This window comes from Mastigoproctus giganteus, chromosome 10 (assembly GCF_048544385.1).
Source record: "Mastigoproctus giganteus isolate SK-2022 chromosome 10, ASM4854438v1, whole genome shotgun sequence".
Taxonomy (NCBI): domain Eukaryota; kingdom Metazoa; phylum Arthropoda; class Arachnida; order Uropygi; family Thelyphonidae; genus Mastigoproctus; species Mastigoproctus giganteus.
In genome coordinates this window covers 91,328,821-91,349,120 of record NC_143584.1, presented here as the reverse complement: position 1 = coordinate 91,349,120, position 20,300 = coordinate 91,328,821, and the positions used below count along the sequence as shown (strand labels likewise).

Genomic DNA, 20,300 nt, shown 5'->3' with positions numbered 1-20,300 from the left:
GCCTGGAGGCCTCATTTCAAGAAGGATGTAGAGCTGCTGGAACGAGTACAGAGAAGGGCAGCAAGATTAGTGAATGGAACAAAGGGGTGCTCTTACGAAGAAAGGCTTAAGTTTTGCAAATTACAGTGTCTGGAGACTAGGCACCAGCGAGGTGATCTGATAGAGGTGTATAAAGCCTTGAATGGTTTGAGCATGCTCAATGCTGATGGGATTCTTCCTCTTGCTCAGAATAATCACCTGAGAGGGCATAAATTCAAATTGAGGAAAGACAGATGTTAGGATAGACGTGCAGAAATTTGCCTTTAGCCAGCGGGTGGTTGGTTGGTGGAACAGATTTCCATCCCTTGTCATGGAAGTTGATAGCCTAAATAAGTTTAAGGCTCAGCTGGACAGGTATTTCGAACGAACAGAGGGGTGAAGTGGAAGTGGTTATTTATTTATTATTTTTATTTTTTTTTTTTTGGCTGATGCTGCATAAGCTTGCTTTCTTGCATCAAATGCCTCTACTAATGCTAATGCTAATAACCCTGATGGAAACTTTTCTACTGGAAAGGGCCATTCCCCCAACTCATGCAGTCTAGAGCCCAAGTAACCTGGTCCTGAGTTCAAGCAAATAAATCATAAATACTCTCCCCTCTTGTGACTAAATGCTTGTCCTTCCTGCACTAGTAAGTAAGCAGTTTTGGCACCTATTTCAAGCAGATCGCACAGTACCTTCTTAACCTACTAACATACTGTATATAATACCTCTCAGATAATACAGAATCAAATGTACAAGAGTCTGTCAGCTGGTATTCTGTTGTTAGTGTTCTGTGGTAAAGGATTTTAAAAAAATTAAATAGTATTAATAAGCTTAAATGGCAATGTTAAATTCTGCAAAATGCAAAAACCAAATGGGGCACCCCAGTTAACTCTCCCCCATTGGCCTGACCTTCGTCATTTCCCTATCCCATACCTTTCCCCTGCCATGTCCTATCAACCTAACAACCCTAACCAATCTTTCCTTCTAGACTTTAAAATCTGCATTCAAACTGGTATGATTAGTACTGCTACTTCCTGCCAAGTGTGCCTGCTAATCCTTGAAAAAATGGCATCATTAGAACAAATAGCTAGGGAAATATGCCATGAAAGTTCTATATTAAAAGAGGTACAATCTCAGACTTGAAGATGAACAAGTAAAAACCTATAATCTGCTACTTTCAGCTAAGCATCAATTTAAATTACTATTGGAGTCAACTCTCTCCCTCCATCCACCCCACATGACTGTGTTGCAGAAGAATTTATCCCAGTCTATGCACAAAAACCCTCTGAGCAACATATATCAGTGCATAAATTCCTTACCATCAATCTGAAAAAATTCAGAGTTTGGGTTGGTCAATGCCCAACCCAAACTCTAAATCTCCACGAAAACAAATCCCTAAAAGGCAGTCTTCCCTTCCCATGATTCCCATCATTAATATTCCTGTCCAGTGCATCACAAAATCTAGCTTGGTAAAACCCAACCCAAATAATCCTGACCAGCAGAACAACTCCCAAAATCATTTGTCAACCATACCAGGCCATCCCAGTAATTACTTGTCTCTCCCACTGGTCCAGCAATCCATCCCACCTCCTAACCACTCAGAAACTATAACCTTTCTCCTACAGTAAAGAGGTAAAACCTTTGGAACAACAGTACTATAATCAACATCATCAGCTCCCGATCCTCCAGTGTCCGAGTGCTGCAAGGAATAACAGAAAAAGCTCTCAAAGTATATTCATAAGTTGCTTAGATCCTGCCACTACCAGTAAAGAAATTCACCAACTATTAGTTTAACTTAATATTCCTATAAAATCAACTAAGCTTTCTACAATGCATCCATTCTCTGCATCTGTCAGAGTGGAAATCAGTGAAAACTCTATTCAGCTGTATCTAAAGCATTGCAGGATCATTTAGACAAGACTGCAGTAATGACTTAGACACAGCATGGGGTTTGTTAAGGGGAAGTCTTGTCTGATCAATTTGATTGGATACTATGATGTGTCACAAAGGAACTGGATGCAAAAAATTATTGTGATATCATATACTTAGATTTCAGGAAAACTTTTGATACTGTTGCACATAGAAGACTACTGTACAAATTGGAGCAGTATTGCATTAAGGGCAAGTTGCTACAATGGATAAAAGGATGGTTAAGTAGGAGAAGACAGAGTGGTAATCAATGGACACTGCTCTTCATGGACTAATGTTATTAGTGGAGTCCCCCAGGGTTTGGTGTTGGGTCCATTGTTGTTTTCTGTATTTATAAATGATATTGATGAAGATATATCAAGCTTAATGTTGAAGTTTGCAGATGATACAAAGGTTGGCAGGGTTGTTAATGACAATATGCTACTGCAACAGGATCTATAAAGTTGGGCAGATCAGCTGAAAAGTGGTAACTGAAGTTTAACATTGACAAATGCAAAGTACTGCATATGGGTAGCAGTAACCCCAGAGAAATGTACCAACCTTGTGGGGTTACACTCAGAGTAGTGGAGAATTAAAGAGACCTATGGGTAATTCTGCAGTCAGATATGAAGTTTTCTGAGCAGTGCAGGCCGGCTGCCAGAGCAGGTCATGGGGTCTTGTCAGTGATATATATATGAAGGAATTTTGCTAGCAGGGTTAAGGAAGTGATTATCCCCTTGTATAAGGCAATAGTCAGGCCACACCTTGAGTACTGGGTCTGGAGACCTGATTTTAGGAAGGATGTAGAGTTGCTAGAATGAGTACAGAGAAGGGCAACAAGACTGGTGAGGAGAACAAAGGGGCTCTCTTACGAAGAAAGGCTTAAGTTCTGCAAATTGCAGCATCTAGAGACTAGGCACCTGCAAGTTGATCTGATTGAGGAGTATAAGACCTTGAATGGATTGAATCCCATCAGCATTGAGCCTACTCAGTGCTGATGGGATTCTTCCTCTTGCTCAGATTTGAAGCTTGAGGGGGCATAGATTCAAATTGAGGAAACACAGTTATAGAATAGATGTGTGGAAATTTGCTTTTAGGCAGCAGGTAGTTCATTGCTGGAATAAACTTTTAACTGTCATTGCGGAAGTTGATAGCTCAAATAAATTCAAAGTGGATAAACTTTTGGAGCAAATGGATGGTTGAAATGGCAAGGGTTTTTTTGTTTTTTTTTTTAGCTGATTCTGTATAAGCTTGCTTTCTTGCAGTATATGCGTCTGCTAATGCTAAATGCTAAACCTTCAGCCAGGAGGGTTCCTTATTATGGCATTTATGGATATACTGAGCTGACAACCAGTACACTCTCTCAGCCAGTCAACCCAGCAATGAATACAGAAACTGTATAGCTAAAGGATCTTCTGCTAAAACCAGCACACCACCAAGAATATACAGCCAAAAAACCTGAGTATCAACTCAGAATGCCAAAACCAAAATCCGATTTTAATATCTTAATTTAGAATGTGAGAAGAATCAAAAACAAATTACAGACTCTTCTACCCATGATTCTGGATGGTAGGTGTGTTATATGTCTCTCTGAACCACAGATGGGAAACTTGACAGGCATCTCCTCCTCCCAAGTCAACTCAACTATTCTTCATTCCTCTACTCTCGCAAGAGCTGGAAAGTTGGAGGATCAGATTTCATCCTTAGATAAATTTTGAAGTCATTAAATCATATAAAATAAATTCTAATTACTATGAAGCCATAACAGCCACAATCCTATACAGCTCAGAACAGCTGAAAATTCTAAATTTCTACATCCCACCAAACCGGCCCCTCCGTAGCCAGGTGGGCAGGAGCAGCAGTGCGTAGCACACGCTTCTTGATTAGACCGGGGTTCGAGCCCGTGAGCCGCCAAAAAAATATGGAGGATGCGGAAAGGTCAGGGAATGACCACCGCATATCCCCGGAGCAATATGGCCTTGGTTGCTAATGCTCCTAAAAAAAAACAAACCCACCAAACTCAACAGAAAAAATGTTAAATAAAATAATAAACTGGATTACCACCATACACGTAGATACAGCAAAATCATCATCACAGGAGAATTTAAACCCCCCCTCTTAAATATATCAAACAACTACTTTTGTACCTAGAGATTTCCATCGTAGATGGAAATCTCTAGGTGCAAAACATCTAACACCAGAGGAAATCAGGTCCTACAACTCATCCTTTCAATTATATCATTAAGGATGCAGCAACTCTGCACATATCAACTTCAGATTGGATCATAAGCACACAGAAGTTCTAGCCACCATCTTCCCCAATATTGCTGATCTGTCTACTCAAAGGGAAAGCAAACTGATGTCCTCTCTCTTAAATTTCCAAATAAGGCAAAAATGCTGCATCTCTTGAACTTCTATCCATGGGACTCACTTAACATTTCCATTCAGGATGCAGTCCACCTTTTTATCAAATGGGTAAACCATATAACAGTAGAAGCAACCTTTAAAGTCGATTACTATATCTTCACGTGGAAAATGATGGTTCCATCCTGACCTCAAGAAATGCTTCAGAGCTAAAGAAAAGAGTCGCAGAAGCTGGAAAAAGCAAAGAACTGCAAATTCATTTATTAAGTACGAAAGAGCCCTTTCAACGAAAAAAATTGCTAGTGTGTAAAATGTGTATCAGACAAATGCAAGCCAACCTGATATTCTCTGAATACAAAACTGGATCTCCAGCAACATTCATCCAGCTAGCCCATTGCAGGACATTGAATACAGCACACTCACTGAAATGCAAACAGAAGATGCTAACTGCTCAACCAGCTAGTGAATAAAGAAGCACTTCAACAAATCATCAATTCCCTACAAATGACCAAATACTTTGACCTTCACCATTAAAATATTTAGTGTATGCATTGTCAAGCCCCTAGTATACATAATTAAATAATGCATTCTCTATCCATATCGTTCAAATGAATGGAAAATGTACCAGACCAACCTTATTCCTAAACATGGAAATGTATGCAGCCACTTTAAACACAGGCCAATAGCTATAGTATGCACAATACAGAAGATCATTGAAGGAAAAAAAAAAAAAAAAAAAAAAAACCTACTACATTACATGCAACTCTCCAACAGAAGTATACCCAACAACGGGCATTTTGTAACAAAAGATCTACAACTACAAACTAGTAGATACGTTTTCTAATTTGTTGAATATAATACTAAGAATACAAAAATAACAAGAATACAATACTAAAAATACAGAAAGCCTTTCAAGACAAAGCATAGTGTGAAGTATACTATATCTTGATATAACTGCATCCTATAGAAAATTAAATCCCAGCAAGACCTAAAAATCCTGCATGAGCACTTCAAACTTAATAGAAAAATTGTAAAATATCTTCAATACTGCCATAATAAAAGGATATTGGTCTTTTACAACATCTAAAATGAATCTCCAACTGTCAGCTTCCACTGGTGTACCTCAAGGTGTTTACTATCTGGCACAATTTTCTCAGTGGCTCTCAAGCCATTCCTTTGAAATAAACATAATATCACTTATTCTGATGATGTATAAATCTTCATCACCATCAATCTCCACCGGCAACATCATTACTGTAATACAAGAAACATAATCTCATACTAGCTTAGTAGAGCATTTACAAAATCTAAATCTTCATGTTAGCATTGACAAGTCGGCCCATCTCACCTGCTCCCTTCAAAAAAAACTAATGTTGTTAAATTTTTTAATTCAGGATAAGCCAATACCAAGAATCACATCATATAAGCACTTGGGTATTATCCTTGAATCAGATTTAAGTTCACCCAACACTACACTCATGTAGTACAGAAAATTCAAAAAGCCATGTGGATCATTAAACAAGAAACAGTAAGCACAAACAACAGTAAAACAATCATCAATCATGTCCCTCACTGCATCTACTCCATTCCTGTGGGATATGGTCAAATGCACCATAATCCACATTCATGAAATTCTTTGCCACAAAATACCGGTTCTTTAGCTGGCTCAGTCATAAATGTGGCTTTACACTACAGTCTCCAGAACAAATCTACAAAATTAATCTCCAAATTTAAACCAATGGAACTAAAAATCAAGGATGCTAAACATCAGTTTGCTGGCCAAGAAGGTCACTCAGATAATCAACACACTGGATACCAGCCAAATCATCACGGCAGGTCCTGCTGGAGAAAGTTCATGTAGTCACCTACTTTTAAGAACAAAACTTACATTAATCCACCAGATGGAGAGAGTATTATGTTTACCACCAAAGAAGCACATACAAACTAAGGCAGTGCACTCAATTGACAGAGTTGGCCAGTGCAATGTTGAGTCAGTTTGGTGTGACTGACATGTGCATTGGGAAAACAAAAATGAGAGTAAGAGTGTGTTATAGGCTTAATGACTGTAATGAGATAATGAACAATTATACGTACAAATAAATGATTTACTGATATTGTTGCATATACCAGTAAATCATAATGTCTTGTAATGGGTAATTTTAATTTAACAAATACTGACTGGAACTGGTAAGTTGGTCACTCCTCCCAGTAGCAAGACTTTTATAGAGTTATTAGATGATGTTTTCTGTGCCAGCATGTTAGAGAGGCAATGAAAGAAAGCAATATTCTTGATCTGATTAACAACGGTGACTCTTCATGCATTAGGACTCTGTAAATAAAGGAACCACTCAGTTGCACTGATCAGTGTATTGATATGAAATTTACATAAAGATGTAACTACTGTCAAGAGCAAATGGAAACATTGAGTGGAAAGACAGAGAATGGTTATCAATTGGTGCTATTCTTCTTGGACTAATGTTATCAGCACTTGAGGTTTGGTGCTGGGCCCAATATTGTTTTCAATATTTATTAATGATATTGATAAATGCATATCAGGTATACTGTCTAAGTTTGCAGATGGTGCAAAGCTTGACAGGGTGATAAAGAGGGAAACAAAAGGATACTGTTTAAACCTTTGAACAATACAATACACATAAGGAACATAAATTTAAAATGTCTGTGAATGATGGTTGCAGCAGGATAGATGTGTGGAAATTGGCTCTCAGACAGAGCTGGTAGTTGATTGTGGAAATGAGTAGTTTGAATAAACTTAAGGAAGAACTAGAATTATCATAGGTGTCAGACAATTGATGCGGGAAGGGTGGTTTTTTTTTTTTGCTGATGCTGTATAAGCTTGTTTTTTTTTGTTTTTTTTTTCCATCATTTGCCAGTGCTAGTCGCCGAACTTACTCAATTCATTGAAAACAAAACTTGATTTTATACTAAAGTGTCAGGAACAACAAACTACAGAATTGATGGGCAGGTGTCTTTGTAACCACAAAGTCACTGGGTCTAATGAGCACTTAGCAGGAACTGAACTTGCCATAGCATTTAGTGGCATCACACAATCATAATTTACCAAATATTTTATAACATGCCTCCAACTTCGAATTAAAAAGTTCTAATGTCTTAATTTTTTTTCTTATGCATTATTTATTATAATGTATGGTTGTGTTTAATACCTTCCTCTTTCAGGAAGCTTCTATGTTTAATCTCTTCCATAAATAACAGCTTATTTAATGTACCAAAAAAAAATAAAGAAAAGGAAACAGATGTAATTCCACACAGCCAAGGTAAAATTGCACAACTATAATTAAACATATAATTTTCATTTTCTGTCTGCTACCCTCAATGTTCTAAAGTGATGTCAGTTTTCCTTGTCACCGGCTCACTTAATGTAATTAGCAAGTTAGCAAGAGCAGTTTCTTACTTGATTGTGAAGTTTACGGAAATTGATAATACATAGAAGAGAAACATTACCCTTGTTGCTTGGATTACAAATATTAAACAACAAATAATATCTCAAGACATTCTCTCTCTCTCTCTCTCTCTCTCTCTCTCTCTCTCTCTCTCTCTCTCTCTCTCTCTCTCTCTCTCTCTCACACACACACACACACACACACAGTTATTCACATTCACCTCGTGTTGAAGTGGGCAATAAATTTAAAGGATGAGGAGGAGTGGTCAAATTATTAGAAAGGATAGGCAAAATGAATTGGATCCTGCATCAGCTTTCTTCTAGCATCATTTTGCCAGACAAAACTGCAGTGCACTGCTACTGTGTGAGAAACCCATATACAAATCACAGTCTTTCTCTGGAAAATTAAAGTTCCCATTGTTAATATATTTATATCTGATTTCCCAGCTCTAATTGTCTGTGTAAACTGTCATCACATTCATTTTATCTATTGCATATCCAAAATCTAAATCCCAAATTGTCAAACAAAATACTGACTCTTTCTACTCTGCTTGGTGACTAGGCTTCAGTACTTCTCCTTCCATGTGATGGAGCCAGAAACGCTGGAGAAAAAGTTCTCTACTGAAGGAAGGCTAAAAGAAACTGAAATGGAAATGCAAACTGTCAAATTACTTCTAACGGTGCGTGCACACATGCACACACAGCCAAAACTAATCAAAAATATGTCAAATCGAACATAGGCTAAACAAAATGTAGAGAACTGAGCCTTGTCTGATTATTACAGCACCTTTCTTAATACACCCTGTGTGTGAAATGTCCATTGGTAAATTTAGGATACTGAAGTGTCTGGAAAATAGCTGGATCTCCTAAAACAATACAGCTTGTGGACGTCACAAGCTAATATCATTCAGAACAAGTATTCCTAGTAAACATTTGGTGGATTACCAATAATAGTTATCTCTCATGATACCTATCGAGAAATTTCTAATTGGGTAATTCATTACTGTGGCACTTCGTGAACACCAGTTCCATAGTTCCCATTGTCTTACTAGTTGTAAGCATTATTTCAGTTGTCTTTCTTACTAACTGTAAGACCAGGAAAGGTAAGACATTTTATATATAATTATTTTGTTTATTGTTAATTATAAATTATAATTTTGTTTTTGTTAAACTATACTTTTAGAAAAACTAACAGAAATCAAGTTGGATGTGGTAGAAGTAACGCAATCAGAAGAAGGCCAGAAGCAAAAGCTGAAAACAGTTTTGGATGCTACCAATAAAATACTGAACTGCTGGAATCAACAGAAGTGGAGTGTGGATAGTAAGTATTAACATTTTGGTAGTTAAAAGTTTGTCAGAAAGGCAAACTGTTTTCCCGTTATTGTCAGAAATGGCAAACATTTTCTATAAAGCAGTGATGTACAACCTGTGAGTCACATGCTGCCTTCCTAAACATATTTTGCAGCTAATCTCAGCCTATAGGAATATTCCAGTAAATTTTCATAAAACATGTAGTTCAAGTATCAAAAGTAGTGAAAAAAAATAGTTGCCAAAAACATAAATGTTAATAATACATAACAGGTGTTGTTTCCATACCTCTTACTTCAGTGATGCACTAAATAGAGAAATAGGGAATTCTGTTGTATTGACGAGTAACAAATAGTTATTGTTCATCTCACAGCTGTTGCCTGATATGTAACAAATATTGCAGATTAGCATTAGCATTGGCAGAGATATATAATGCAAGAAAGCAAGCTTATACAGCATCAGCCAAAAAAAAAAAAAAAACCATCCATTCACTCCAAATGTTGATTCAGTTCTCTCTTGAATTTACAGGGTCTAGTCACATTATTATGACCACCTACCTAGTATCCAGGATATGTGCCTTTTGCAGCATGCACCACAGCCAGCCACTGCGGGAAGGACTCAATAAGTCCACGGAAGGTTGCTACGGGTATCTGTGACCATGCAGTGCACCCCGGAGTTCCTGTAGGTTCCTTGGCGGAGGATCTATCCATCTGATGTGTCGATGGAGGTGGTCTCATAGATTCTCAATTGGGTTAAGATCAGAGGATTCGGTGGCCAAGGGAGTAGCTTGAAGTCTTCATCGTGCTCCTCAAACCACTCGCGGACAATTCTGGCGACATGGCATGGCACATTGTCTTGCTGATAGATACCATCGCTCCCAGGGAACATGGTCAACACGTATGGGTGTACCTGATCGGTGACGAACGATAGGTAACCATTTGAGTTCAGGGTGCCCTCCAGAGGTATCAGCAGACCCAAGCCACCATGAAAACATTCCCCCAGGCCATAACGGCACCCCACCAGCCTTCCTTCTGCCAACAATCATGCCTGGGTGTCTGTTCTCAGAGGTTTCAAGTCTAATATGCCACTGTCCATCCACCCGGTGGACCAGAAACCATGACTTATCAGAGAAGGCTATCCGTTGCCACTCAGCTGGGGTGCAGTGTCGGTATTGCTGTGTAAACTGATGGCATTGTTTGCAACGAACGGCCATCAACATGGGTGCTGTCACCAAGCTTCTGCTCTGGAGCCCAATGAGCAACAGGGTTCGCTGCACTGTCGTGTTGGAGACCTTTCTGGTGGCTCCACAGTTCATTTGGATGGCCAGTTCAGCAACAGTAGCACGCCGATCGGTCCTGACCAAATGTCTCAGTCGTTGTTCACGTCTTAGATCAATGGCACATGGGACTCCACAATTGGCACGTCGGGTAATCAAAACTGTCCCATTCGTCATACACTTTCACCACTGCAGCAAGTGAGCATTTCACAAAGTCCGCTGTTTCAGAAATGCTGGCACCCCTGGCCCGATAGCCGATGATCATGCCTTTTTCCAGGTCTGATAGGTTGCGTGCTTTGCCCATGGCAGAAGCTCTTACTGTGTTCATGGATGCCAAACATCAAGTCTTAAATGCTTGCAGTGTGTGAACTTGACACATGTGCTGTATGATTTGCTAGGCATGTGTGACGTCTGCATTGGGGGGTGGTCATAATATTGTGACTTGACTCTGTATTTAAGCAATCAATTACCACGACAGATTGAAGTTTAAACTTCAATTTATTATTATACTATGTATAAGTTAGTGCAAACGCATCATATTAGTACACAGCTAAACTCTGAATTAGCAAATTTTTGCAAAGGCAGCATCGTTTAAGTTATATCTCATATTGTGAATACCTTCACGAGTTGCCATGCTATTGCACTACTTCGAATAAGTAATGCTTCACCAAAGGAGAAGACTGTTGTTACTTATTCTCAGTGGATACCACCACCCAGAGGGCACCGTTTCAGGGTTATTTGGCCCTTCTTCGGTGGATGGGTAAGTACCCAAGTGATGTAATGATGGCAAAACAGTTATGAAGTATAACTCCACAATATGAGAGATGCATGAGGGTGTATCAGATGAATTAAGACTAAGATGCATTAAGGGCTTATGCCTCAGGCTGCAAGAGAATTAGACTACGTACAAGTTAGTGCAAATGCATCATATTAATATACAGCTAAACTCTGAATTAGCAAATTTTTTCAAAAGCAACATTGTGTAAGTTATATCTCATATTGTGAATACCTTCAGGAGTTGCCATGATATTGCACTACTTCGAATAAGTAATGCTTCACCAAAGGAGAAGACTGTTACTTATTCTCAGCGGATGAGCCCTAATGAGCTCATCCCCATCCCTAAACTCTAACAAGCCTAGGGGTGGGGAACCAGGTGGCACACATCCCCTTTGGCTGTTTTTCCCCTCTGGTGGCAGAGTGGGCTGTTTTTTAAATTCTATTTAATACAGAATATATGGTGGAGATGGATACTTGTCTAGAACAATGACAATGTACTTGTTCTAGCAACTCTACGTCCTTCCTAAAATAAGGCCACCAGACCTGTACACAGTACTCAAGGTGTGGCCTGACCATTGCCTTATACAAAGGGATAATTGCCTCCTTATTTCTGTATATCATTGAAAATATCCCATGACCTGCTCTGGCAGCCTGTCTGCACTGCTCAGAAAACCTCATATCTGACTGCACAGTTACCCCCTGGTTTTTTTCATTATCTACCACTCAGAGTGTAGTACCACACAGTTACCCCCAAGATTTTTTCATTCTCTACCATTCAGAGTGAAGTACCACACAGTTGATACGTTTCTCTGGGGGTTACTTCTACCAATATGCAGCAATTTGTATTTGTCAATGTTAAACTTCAGTTGCCACTTCTCAGCTCATCTGCCCAACTTTTCTAAATTCTCTTGCAGTAGCTAGCATACTGTCAGTCTCGTTAACAACCCTGCAAACCTTTGTATCATCTGCAGACTTCGACATTAATCCTCATATACATTCATCAATATCACTGATAAATATACAAAACAATGGGTCCAACACTGAATCCTAGGGAACTCCACTAATAACATTAGTCCATGAAGAGCAGTGTCCATTGATTACCACTCTCTGTCTTCTCCCACTCTACCATCCTTTTATTCATTGTAGAAACTTGCCCTTAATGCCATACTGCTCCAATTTGTACAGTAGTCTTGCATGTGCAACAATATCAAAAGCTTTTCTGAAATCCAAGTATATGATATCAGAATTATTTTTTGCATCTAGTTCTTTTGTGACCACGTCATAGTATCCAGTCAAATTGGTCAGACAAGACTTCCCCTTAACAAACCTGTGCTGTGTCTGAATTATTACTACAGTCTTGTCTAGATGATCCTGCAATGCTTCTTTAAATCCATTATTTTCCCCGGAACAGAACTTAAACTAACAGGTCTGTAATTACTTGTGTCACCCTTTGAGTCCCATTTGTAAATTGGAGATGCATTTGCACATCTCTCCCCCCCCCCCAAAGGTATCTCCACTTTGTTGTAGTGGTAGGGCTTGTGTGACCAAATGATCCTGTGAGCTAAAACCGCAGTAGTCTTACTACCAGCAGGGCCTTCCATGCTGGACAGGTTACAGGTGATGACTCGGACTAAGATATATATCCTGGTCCTCCAGGTTGGGGGTTGGGCCTGGGGCTAACAAACCCACCCCAGAAAACAAACATAACATTACAAAACCTTAAGGAAATAGATGGACTGTCTCAAATGGAATTCAACCCAAGCATGCCAAAAGGATTAAAGAGATTTTTGTAGCTACGTGGAACATCCGAAATTTGTACCAACCAGGAACAAGCAGGAAATTAGAGAAAGAATTGAAGAGATATAACATAAGTGTAGCAGCATTACAAGAGATAAGATGGGGAAACGTAGAAATTAGAGACCTCCGAGAATACACCCTAGTAAATAGTGGAAGCAAAGACAACGTTCTGGGAACAGGCTTTATGATTAAGAAGGACATTAAAGCACGAATGATGAGTTATAGTGTAATCAATAAAAGAATATGTACGCTAAGGCTTAGAGGGGGTCTTTTTTAACACTTTCATGATCGGTGTACATGCTCTGACAGAAGAATGCAGAGGATGAAACAAAGGATGCCTTTTACAAAGTACTGGAGAGAACATTAGATGAGGCTTCAAGACACGATATTAAACTCATCCTTGGAGATTTCAATGCCAAAGTAGGGAGAGAGGAAGTGCACATACCAACTATAGGAAGAAACAGCTTACATGAAACAAGTAATGCTAATAGACTTTGCAAGAGGGAAAGGCTTGAGCATTAGTGGCACAAATTTTCCATTTAAGAATATCCACAAAGAAATTTGGATATCACCTGATGGTGTCACACGTAATCAAATACATCACATCCTCATTAATACCAGTCATGCTACAGATGTAATGGATGTGAGGAGTTACGGGAGGGGACATTGTGATTCGGACCATTTTATGGTGCCATCTGCAAAATAGGCTCTCAAAGGTATATAGAGGGAAAGGAGAGACAACAAAGAAAAGATATCAACAAGATAAGCTTAAAGAAGATGAAGATACTAGAGAAAGATTTAGAATGAAAGTCGAGGAACAACTGGAGAAACACCAACAACAGGATAGTGAGCTCATCAATAAAAAAATGGGAAGATATTAGGAAGTACTGAGTGTAGCAGCAGAAGAGGCACTTGGAGTGGAACAAAAAAGAGTGAGAAATGACTGGTTCAATCAGGACTGTGAGAAGATTCTGGAAGAACGAAACCAAGCCAGGCAGAAAATGTTACAGAGAGGAACTAGAAAGAATACTGAGAATATTGAAAGAATACGGTCAAAAGAGCCAAAGCAAAGTCAGTATGTAAACAAAAGAAAAGAATAGGAAAAAATGCAAGAAGAATACAACAGAGGGCAGATCAGGAAATTCTATAAAGTAGGAAATGTAAAAAAAAGGTTTCTAGCCCCGTCTTAACCCGTGTAAGAATAAGAAAGGAGAAATAGTGGGGGGAGTAGTGGAGATCACAGAAGTTTGGAAGGAACATTTTAATTCCTTGCTTAATAAATAACAGACATGCCCAGAAGAAATTGTAGAAGAGAAAGAAGAAAAAAATAATGTTGAAGGTATCTTGGACCCAACAATGGAAGAGGTACAAGATGTAGTCCAAAAGGCTAAAAAGAACAAAGCACCCGGAGAAGATAATATCCCAGCAGAACTCATAAAGGCAGGTGGCGAGAAACTGATCCAAAAATTACATCAGCTTATATCGGATATATGGGAAAGAGAAGAATTGACAAATGACTGGAAGACAGTGGTAATCTACAGCAGGGTTGCCCTACTTAGTACAACATATAAGATTTTATCCTTCATCCTGACTAGAAGAATAGCAAGTCTTGCAAAAGGAATAGTTGGTGGATATCAAAGTGGGTTCCGTGCAGGGAGGTCGACTGTTGACCATATTTCCACCTTCAGACAGATCTTGAAGAATTGCTACGAATGTAATGTAGATCTGCACCATCACTTTATTTATTTCAGCATGGCATATGATAGTGTGGATAGATTGGAGCTGTTGGAAACAATGGGAAGCATACTTAAAAAACTTGTAAGGCTGACAAAGATCATGCTGGAAGGAAACAAGTGCAAGGTTAAGGTGCAAGGGAAGAGTCCTTTGAAGTTGAGGAGAGGGCTGAGACAGGGGGACCCTTTGTCACCTGTCCTTTTTAACTTGGTGTTGGAGAGGGTTATGAGGAAAGTATCAGCCACCTCCAATGGGATCATATATAACAGACTCTACCAGCACTTTGCCTATGCAGATGATGTAGTGATGACCTCCAGAAACTCACATATTCTGAGGACAGCTTTTAAAGAGTTTGAGAAAGAAGCAGAAAGGGTTGAAGGTAAATGAAAATAAAATGAAGTTTATGATTACAAGTAGGAAGGAGAAACAAAGTACCCAACAGATCTGGCAAACAGCAAAGCATAGTTTCAATAGAACAGAATCCTTCAAATATCTGGGAGCTGTGATTCTACATGACAGTAGTAAAACCAAGACGCTAGCTTTCGCTGCAGAAACACTTTTGATCAAAGCTGCTCTCTAGAAGAATGAGATTAGTGTTATATAAAACAGTGGTACGACCTATCGTGACTTATCCTAGTGAAACATGGGTGCTTAATAAAAAGGATGAAAAATCTTTAAATGTGTGGAAATGAAGATATTAAGGAAAATCTTTGGCCCTATAAAAGTCAGGGAAGAGTGGGAAATAAGGACAAACCAAGAGCTGAAGGAACTGTGTGGAGAACCGGATATAGTGGGAGTGATAAAGAGCTCAAGATTTAGATGGGCAGGCCACATGATACGAATGGAGGAAAACAAATGGCCAAGGAAAGCAATGGAAGGGCAATTGGGAGGAAGAAGAATGAGAGGAAAACTGAGGAGGTGGGTGGACGACATAGAGAATGACCTATGACAGCTTAAGGTGAGATGATGGAGAACAATGGCCAGGGAAAGAGACGGCTGGAGAAAAAACTTTGAGGAGGCCAAGGTTCTACAAGGATCGTAGCAACGTGGAGTAAGTAAGTAAATATTTGCACATCTTCAGCCCTTGAGGGACCCCCCCCCCCCCAATTCCAAGGATACTCTCATAATTATGGCTAAGGGTTTGCTTACTTCCTTCCTTTGCCACCACCTTTAATATAACTGGATAGATTCCATCTACTCCAGGTGCCTTTCTTATGTTTATCTTTAACAATTTTTCCTCCACTTCGCTCTCAATTATTGCAAAATCGTTTAGCTCCCTGTTAGAGTTTAATAAGCTCCTGTCCTCCACTTCCCTACAGAATTCCTCATGTATGAATGTAGATGCAAAACACTCATTCAGTTTGAGCTGTCTGAGCAGGGTCATCAACAATTGAATTATCGGTATCAAGTGGTCCAATCTGATTCACTTCCTTCCTTCTAGAGTTTATATAAGTAAAGAAGTCTTTGTTGATTTTATTTGCATCCTTTGCCAAAGATTTCTTGTAATCTGTCTTCGCTTGCGTAATCTCCTTTGTGACTTGGTTACAGACTAGTTTATATCTACCATAGGCTTCTGTGTGGCCTGAGAATTTGTATGTATACCATTCATTTTATTTCTCTGCCACAAGTCTCATTAGTTCATCTGCATCCATTTGAGCCTAAACTGTGAACAGTATTTCTTAGTTGGTATGAAAAGCCTAGTAGCTTCCAAGATTAATTCCTCGAATGCTTCCCATTTAGAATTTTCTATTGGTATCATCAGTTGACTCCACTGTATAGAATATAAAAACTGTCTGAGACAACTGTAATCACCTTTACGAAAGCAAAAACCCTTTATCCCTGATGGTAGTTACATCTCTAAGTAAATATCACATCAGTACACTATGATCACTGCCACCTAGTGGTTCCTTTATCTGCAAATTCTTAATGCATGAATATTCACTGCCGATAATCAGATCAAGAGCATTGTTCCCTGTGTTATCTCTTGAAAATTCTGCTGTAGAAAACAATCATCCAGTAAATTCACAAAAGTCTTGCTAGTGTGTGAGTGACCAATCCACAAGTTCCAGTCAATATCTGGGTAGTTAAAATCCCCCGTTATAAGACATTCTGATTTACTGGCCCACTCTATTTTTATGTATAGCTGTTCATTGTACTCATCAGAGTCATTAGACCTATAACACACTCCTACCCTCATTTTTGCCTTCCCAGTGCTTATTTCACACCAAACTGACTGAACATTGCACTGTCCACCAGTGTCAATTGGATGCACTGCCTTAGATTTTGTGTATTTTTTAATGAGCAGTATATCACCTCCTCCCTTTCTATCCTTTTTGTACACGTACTCCCAAATTCTAATTCTGCATTCCTTATATCTGTGTGACACTACACCTCTGATATCCCAACAATATCTGCCTTTGATGTCTTGACCAGCACCTCAAATTCATCAAATTTATATACTATACTCTTAACATTAGTGTACATGCAAGTATACATACACCTGTTCTTACTCTTTGTTACCTTAACATAGCCCATATATTTACTTGTTTCTCGATAACTCCCAGCAACTTACTTTCCAGGCTGCTGCTCATTCCAATAGAAGCAGTGCAAGAATTACATTTTCCTCTGCCTGTAATTTCAACTGCCTATTGAGGCAGTTGAAATTACATTTCAACTGCCTCAATAGCATGAATAAATATTCTTGCACCCATTCTATTTTAGTGTATACCATCCCTGTAGAAGCAGTCTCTCATGTTAACTAGCTTAAAACACGCTGGGAAAAATTCTACCCCATTAGCCTTGCACAATCTCTCCAGGGCTGAATTGATTGACAAGTATCTCATCATGTACTCTTTCCTGTCTTGTCTGGCGCTGCTGGACTTCCAGACTAGCATCACTGGGATCCAACGCCCACAGCCTAGGTTCCGGGCTTACATCAATGGAATCCGGCGTGTTTGCCGTGCGCTGCGACCCGTGGAAATTCGGAAAGGGGGATCCTGGTGGTTGAGGGGCCCAGCTTCAATACACCACTTTGGCCCCTGCTTCGACAAGACGGGTGGTCCTGGAAGGCCCAGCTAGGATCAATCGGCTAGTAGGTTCGCCTGCGAGGGTCAACCGTGTCAATGCCATGCCCCTACCCTCATGGTCCGAGGGACAGGATTCAGGCTGGCGGCGGTGCGGGTATAGTGTCTGGGTAGCCCTGGCGTCCCACTCCCGAGCGCATTTATTGCATGCCGGGTAGTGGGCGTCCCTTTGGGCTCCGTGGTGGGTGGGGAGCCCGGGCACTGAACACTTTAATAAATTCCATGAATCCTGATAAACTCATTTCTTCAGGGGCCCCAACCCGGCCCCTATCTGAAAACACAGACACTGACAGCAATATTGCTTCAAAGAGGCAGCGGACTGAATTACCATCAGGTCCTATCCCGCGGTTTTTAATCATGCACTCCACCAATGAAAAACCGATTGGAAAAATGTCACCTTTCTTTATACAGAAAGGGATAGATGGGTTAGTAGGTTCACCCAAATCAGTTAAGAGGCTCCGCTCTGGAGACCTCTTAATTGAAACTACAAATGACAGGCAATCTGAACACCTACTCCGAACAACATCTATCGGAGGAATCCCTATAACAGTGACACCACACAGAACACTCAATTCATCTAGAGGTGTCATTTCGGAGTGGGACCTTCTCGACGTATACGAGGAGGAAATCTGCTCCGAATTAAAACCACAGGGAGTCATTGCCGTCAAGAGAATCACTGCGCGAAGGGATGGAAAAATAGTTAAGACCAGGAGCGTTATCCTGACTTTCAACACTCCTAAACCTCCTGATGAGATTAAAGCTGGTTACATCAACTGTTCAGTGCGTCCATACATTCCGAACCCTTTACGGTGTTTCAAATGCCAGAAGTATGGACATTCTCAAATGGCCTGCCGTGGAGTCCTTGCATGCGCTCGATGCGGTGCAAAGGACCACGAAACAACAGCATGTTCAGCCGCAAAACCCACCTGTATTAACTGTGAAGGCGAACACCCGGCCTATTCACGAGCATGCCAGAGGTGGAAAGAAGAAAAAGAGATTCAACGGCTGAAGGCAGAGCTTAACATATCATACCAGGAGGCAAGGAAATCGGTCAAACCCCTGAATACCAACAGACCTACCTACGCCCAGAAGGTAGCAGGGAGATGTTCCGTCGGAACTCAGACGGACATGACCATTCCTCCAAAGGAGTCTTTCACTCCCATCGCGCGGTATCTTTTAAGTTCGCAAAAACCTACACAGAAGGACCAATCAGCTGCCACTCCTATATCGGTACCTCCTAATGCTCCACAAGTAACAAAGACAATTATGAAAGAAAAGAATAAGAAAGGGGAAGTCCCCCCTAGTACCCAAGAAAAGATGGATGTGGAGCGGAAGGAGGTACCCGAAGAGTCAGTCTTGGAACTCTTCGCGGAGGAGGAAATGGACACGGGACAGCGTCCTTTCTTCCCCAAAAAGGACAAATCCAAGACTGATAAAAGTAAGCCCTCAGCACCTCGGAAGCCGCCTGATGGACCCACCAAGCCAACATAATGGCTAAATTCCTACAATGGAATTGTCGTGGATTCCGGCGAAACATTGATGACATCAAGGCCCTCCTGCAAAAGCACGAGCCAGTTTGCTTTTGCTTGCAGGAGACATACCTAAAGGCAAATGACGATCCCACGATGCATAACACCACAATTTTTCGTAAGGATAGAATTGCGGAGGGTTCTGTACATGGGGGAGTGGCTATCCTTGTGGGTAACCAGACCCCAGTGCAGCCCTTGCCAATTACAACTAGCATAGAAGCCGTCGCAATTCGCCTTACGGTGGGATTTTTATTAACCGTCTGCTCTATCTATTTGCCGCCTGGAACTGACATCACCCAGGCAGACCTTGATGATCTTCTAACGCAGCTGCCTCCCCCTTTCTTAATTCTCGGGGATTTTAACGGACATAACACCCTGTGGGGTAGTGCTAACATCAACGGAAGGGGACGAGTCATAGAGCGTATGCTCAATGACAATGACCTTTCCCTTCTAAATACTGGAACAAACACCTTCTTCCACACGCCTACCCGTACTTTTTCTGCCATTGATCTCTCTATCTGCTCCCCTTCTCTACTCCCTTCACTCACATGGGAAGTGGAGGAAAATCCATACGGTAGCGATCACTTCCCCGTGATAACCCTGCTACACAGTGGGAGACCATGTCTTCCTTTCAGGTTACCACGGTGGAAGATTGATCAGGCTGACTGGACTGCCTTTCAACATCAGGCAAATTTTGATCTTAGTACAGTCAGTCAAGAGCCTATCAATGACGCAGTAAAGTACATCACAGAAATCACTGTCCAAGCAGCTGCTAATGCTGTCGCAAAAACATCAGCCCGGTTTCCACCATTTCCTAAACCTTGGTGGAATTCACAATGCACAGCAGCAAAAAAGGCTCAAAACAAAGCGTGGGGGATATTTCGCCGATATCCTACCACGAACAACCTTATAGCCTTCAAACGTGCACGAGCCAAAGCACGCTACATCCGTCGTCAGAGTCAAAAGGAATCGTGGATCCGTTTTACATCATCTATTAACCAGTCTACCAACTCTAAGGTAGTCTGGGATAAAATCCGGAAAATGAAGGGGAAATATACATCCCACCCTTCTTCAATCCTAGATT

The 20,300-nt window shown here is 40.4% G+C and overlaps 1 protein-coding gene across 2 annotated transcripts in view; it reads left to right on the top strand.

Annotated features, from left to right (window-relative positions):
• Nucleotides 1-20,300, top strand: part of parvin (beta-parvin) — a 130,826-nt gene that overhangs the window by 61,832 nt on the left and 48,694 nt on the right. For both annotated transcript variants that reach the window (XM_090382486.1, XM_090382487.1), the window contains one exon: nucleotides 8,896-9,033. In XM_090382486.1, the coding sequence (XP_090238612.1) occupies nucleotides 8,896-9,033 (138 nt within the window). The remainder of the gene's footprint in view (nucleotides 1-8,895; nucleotides 9,034-20,300) is intronic.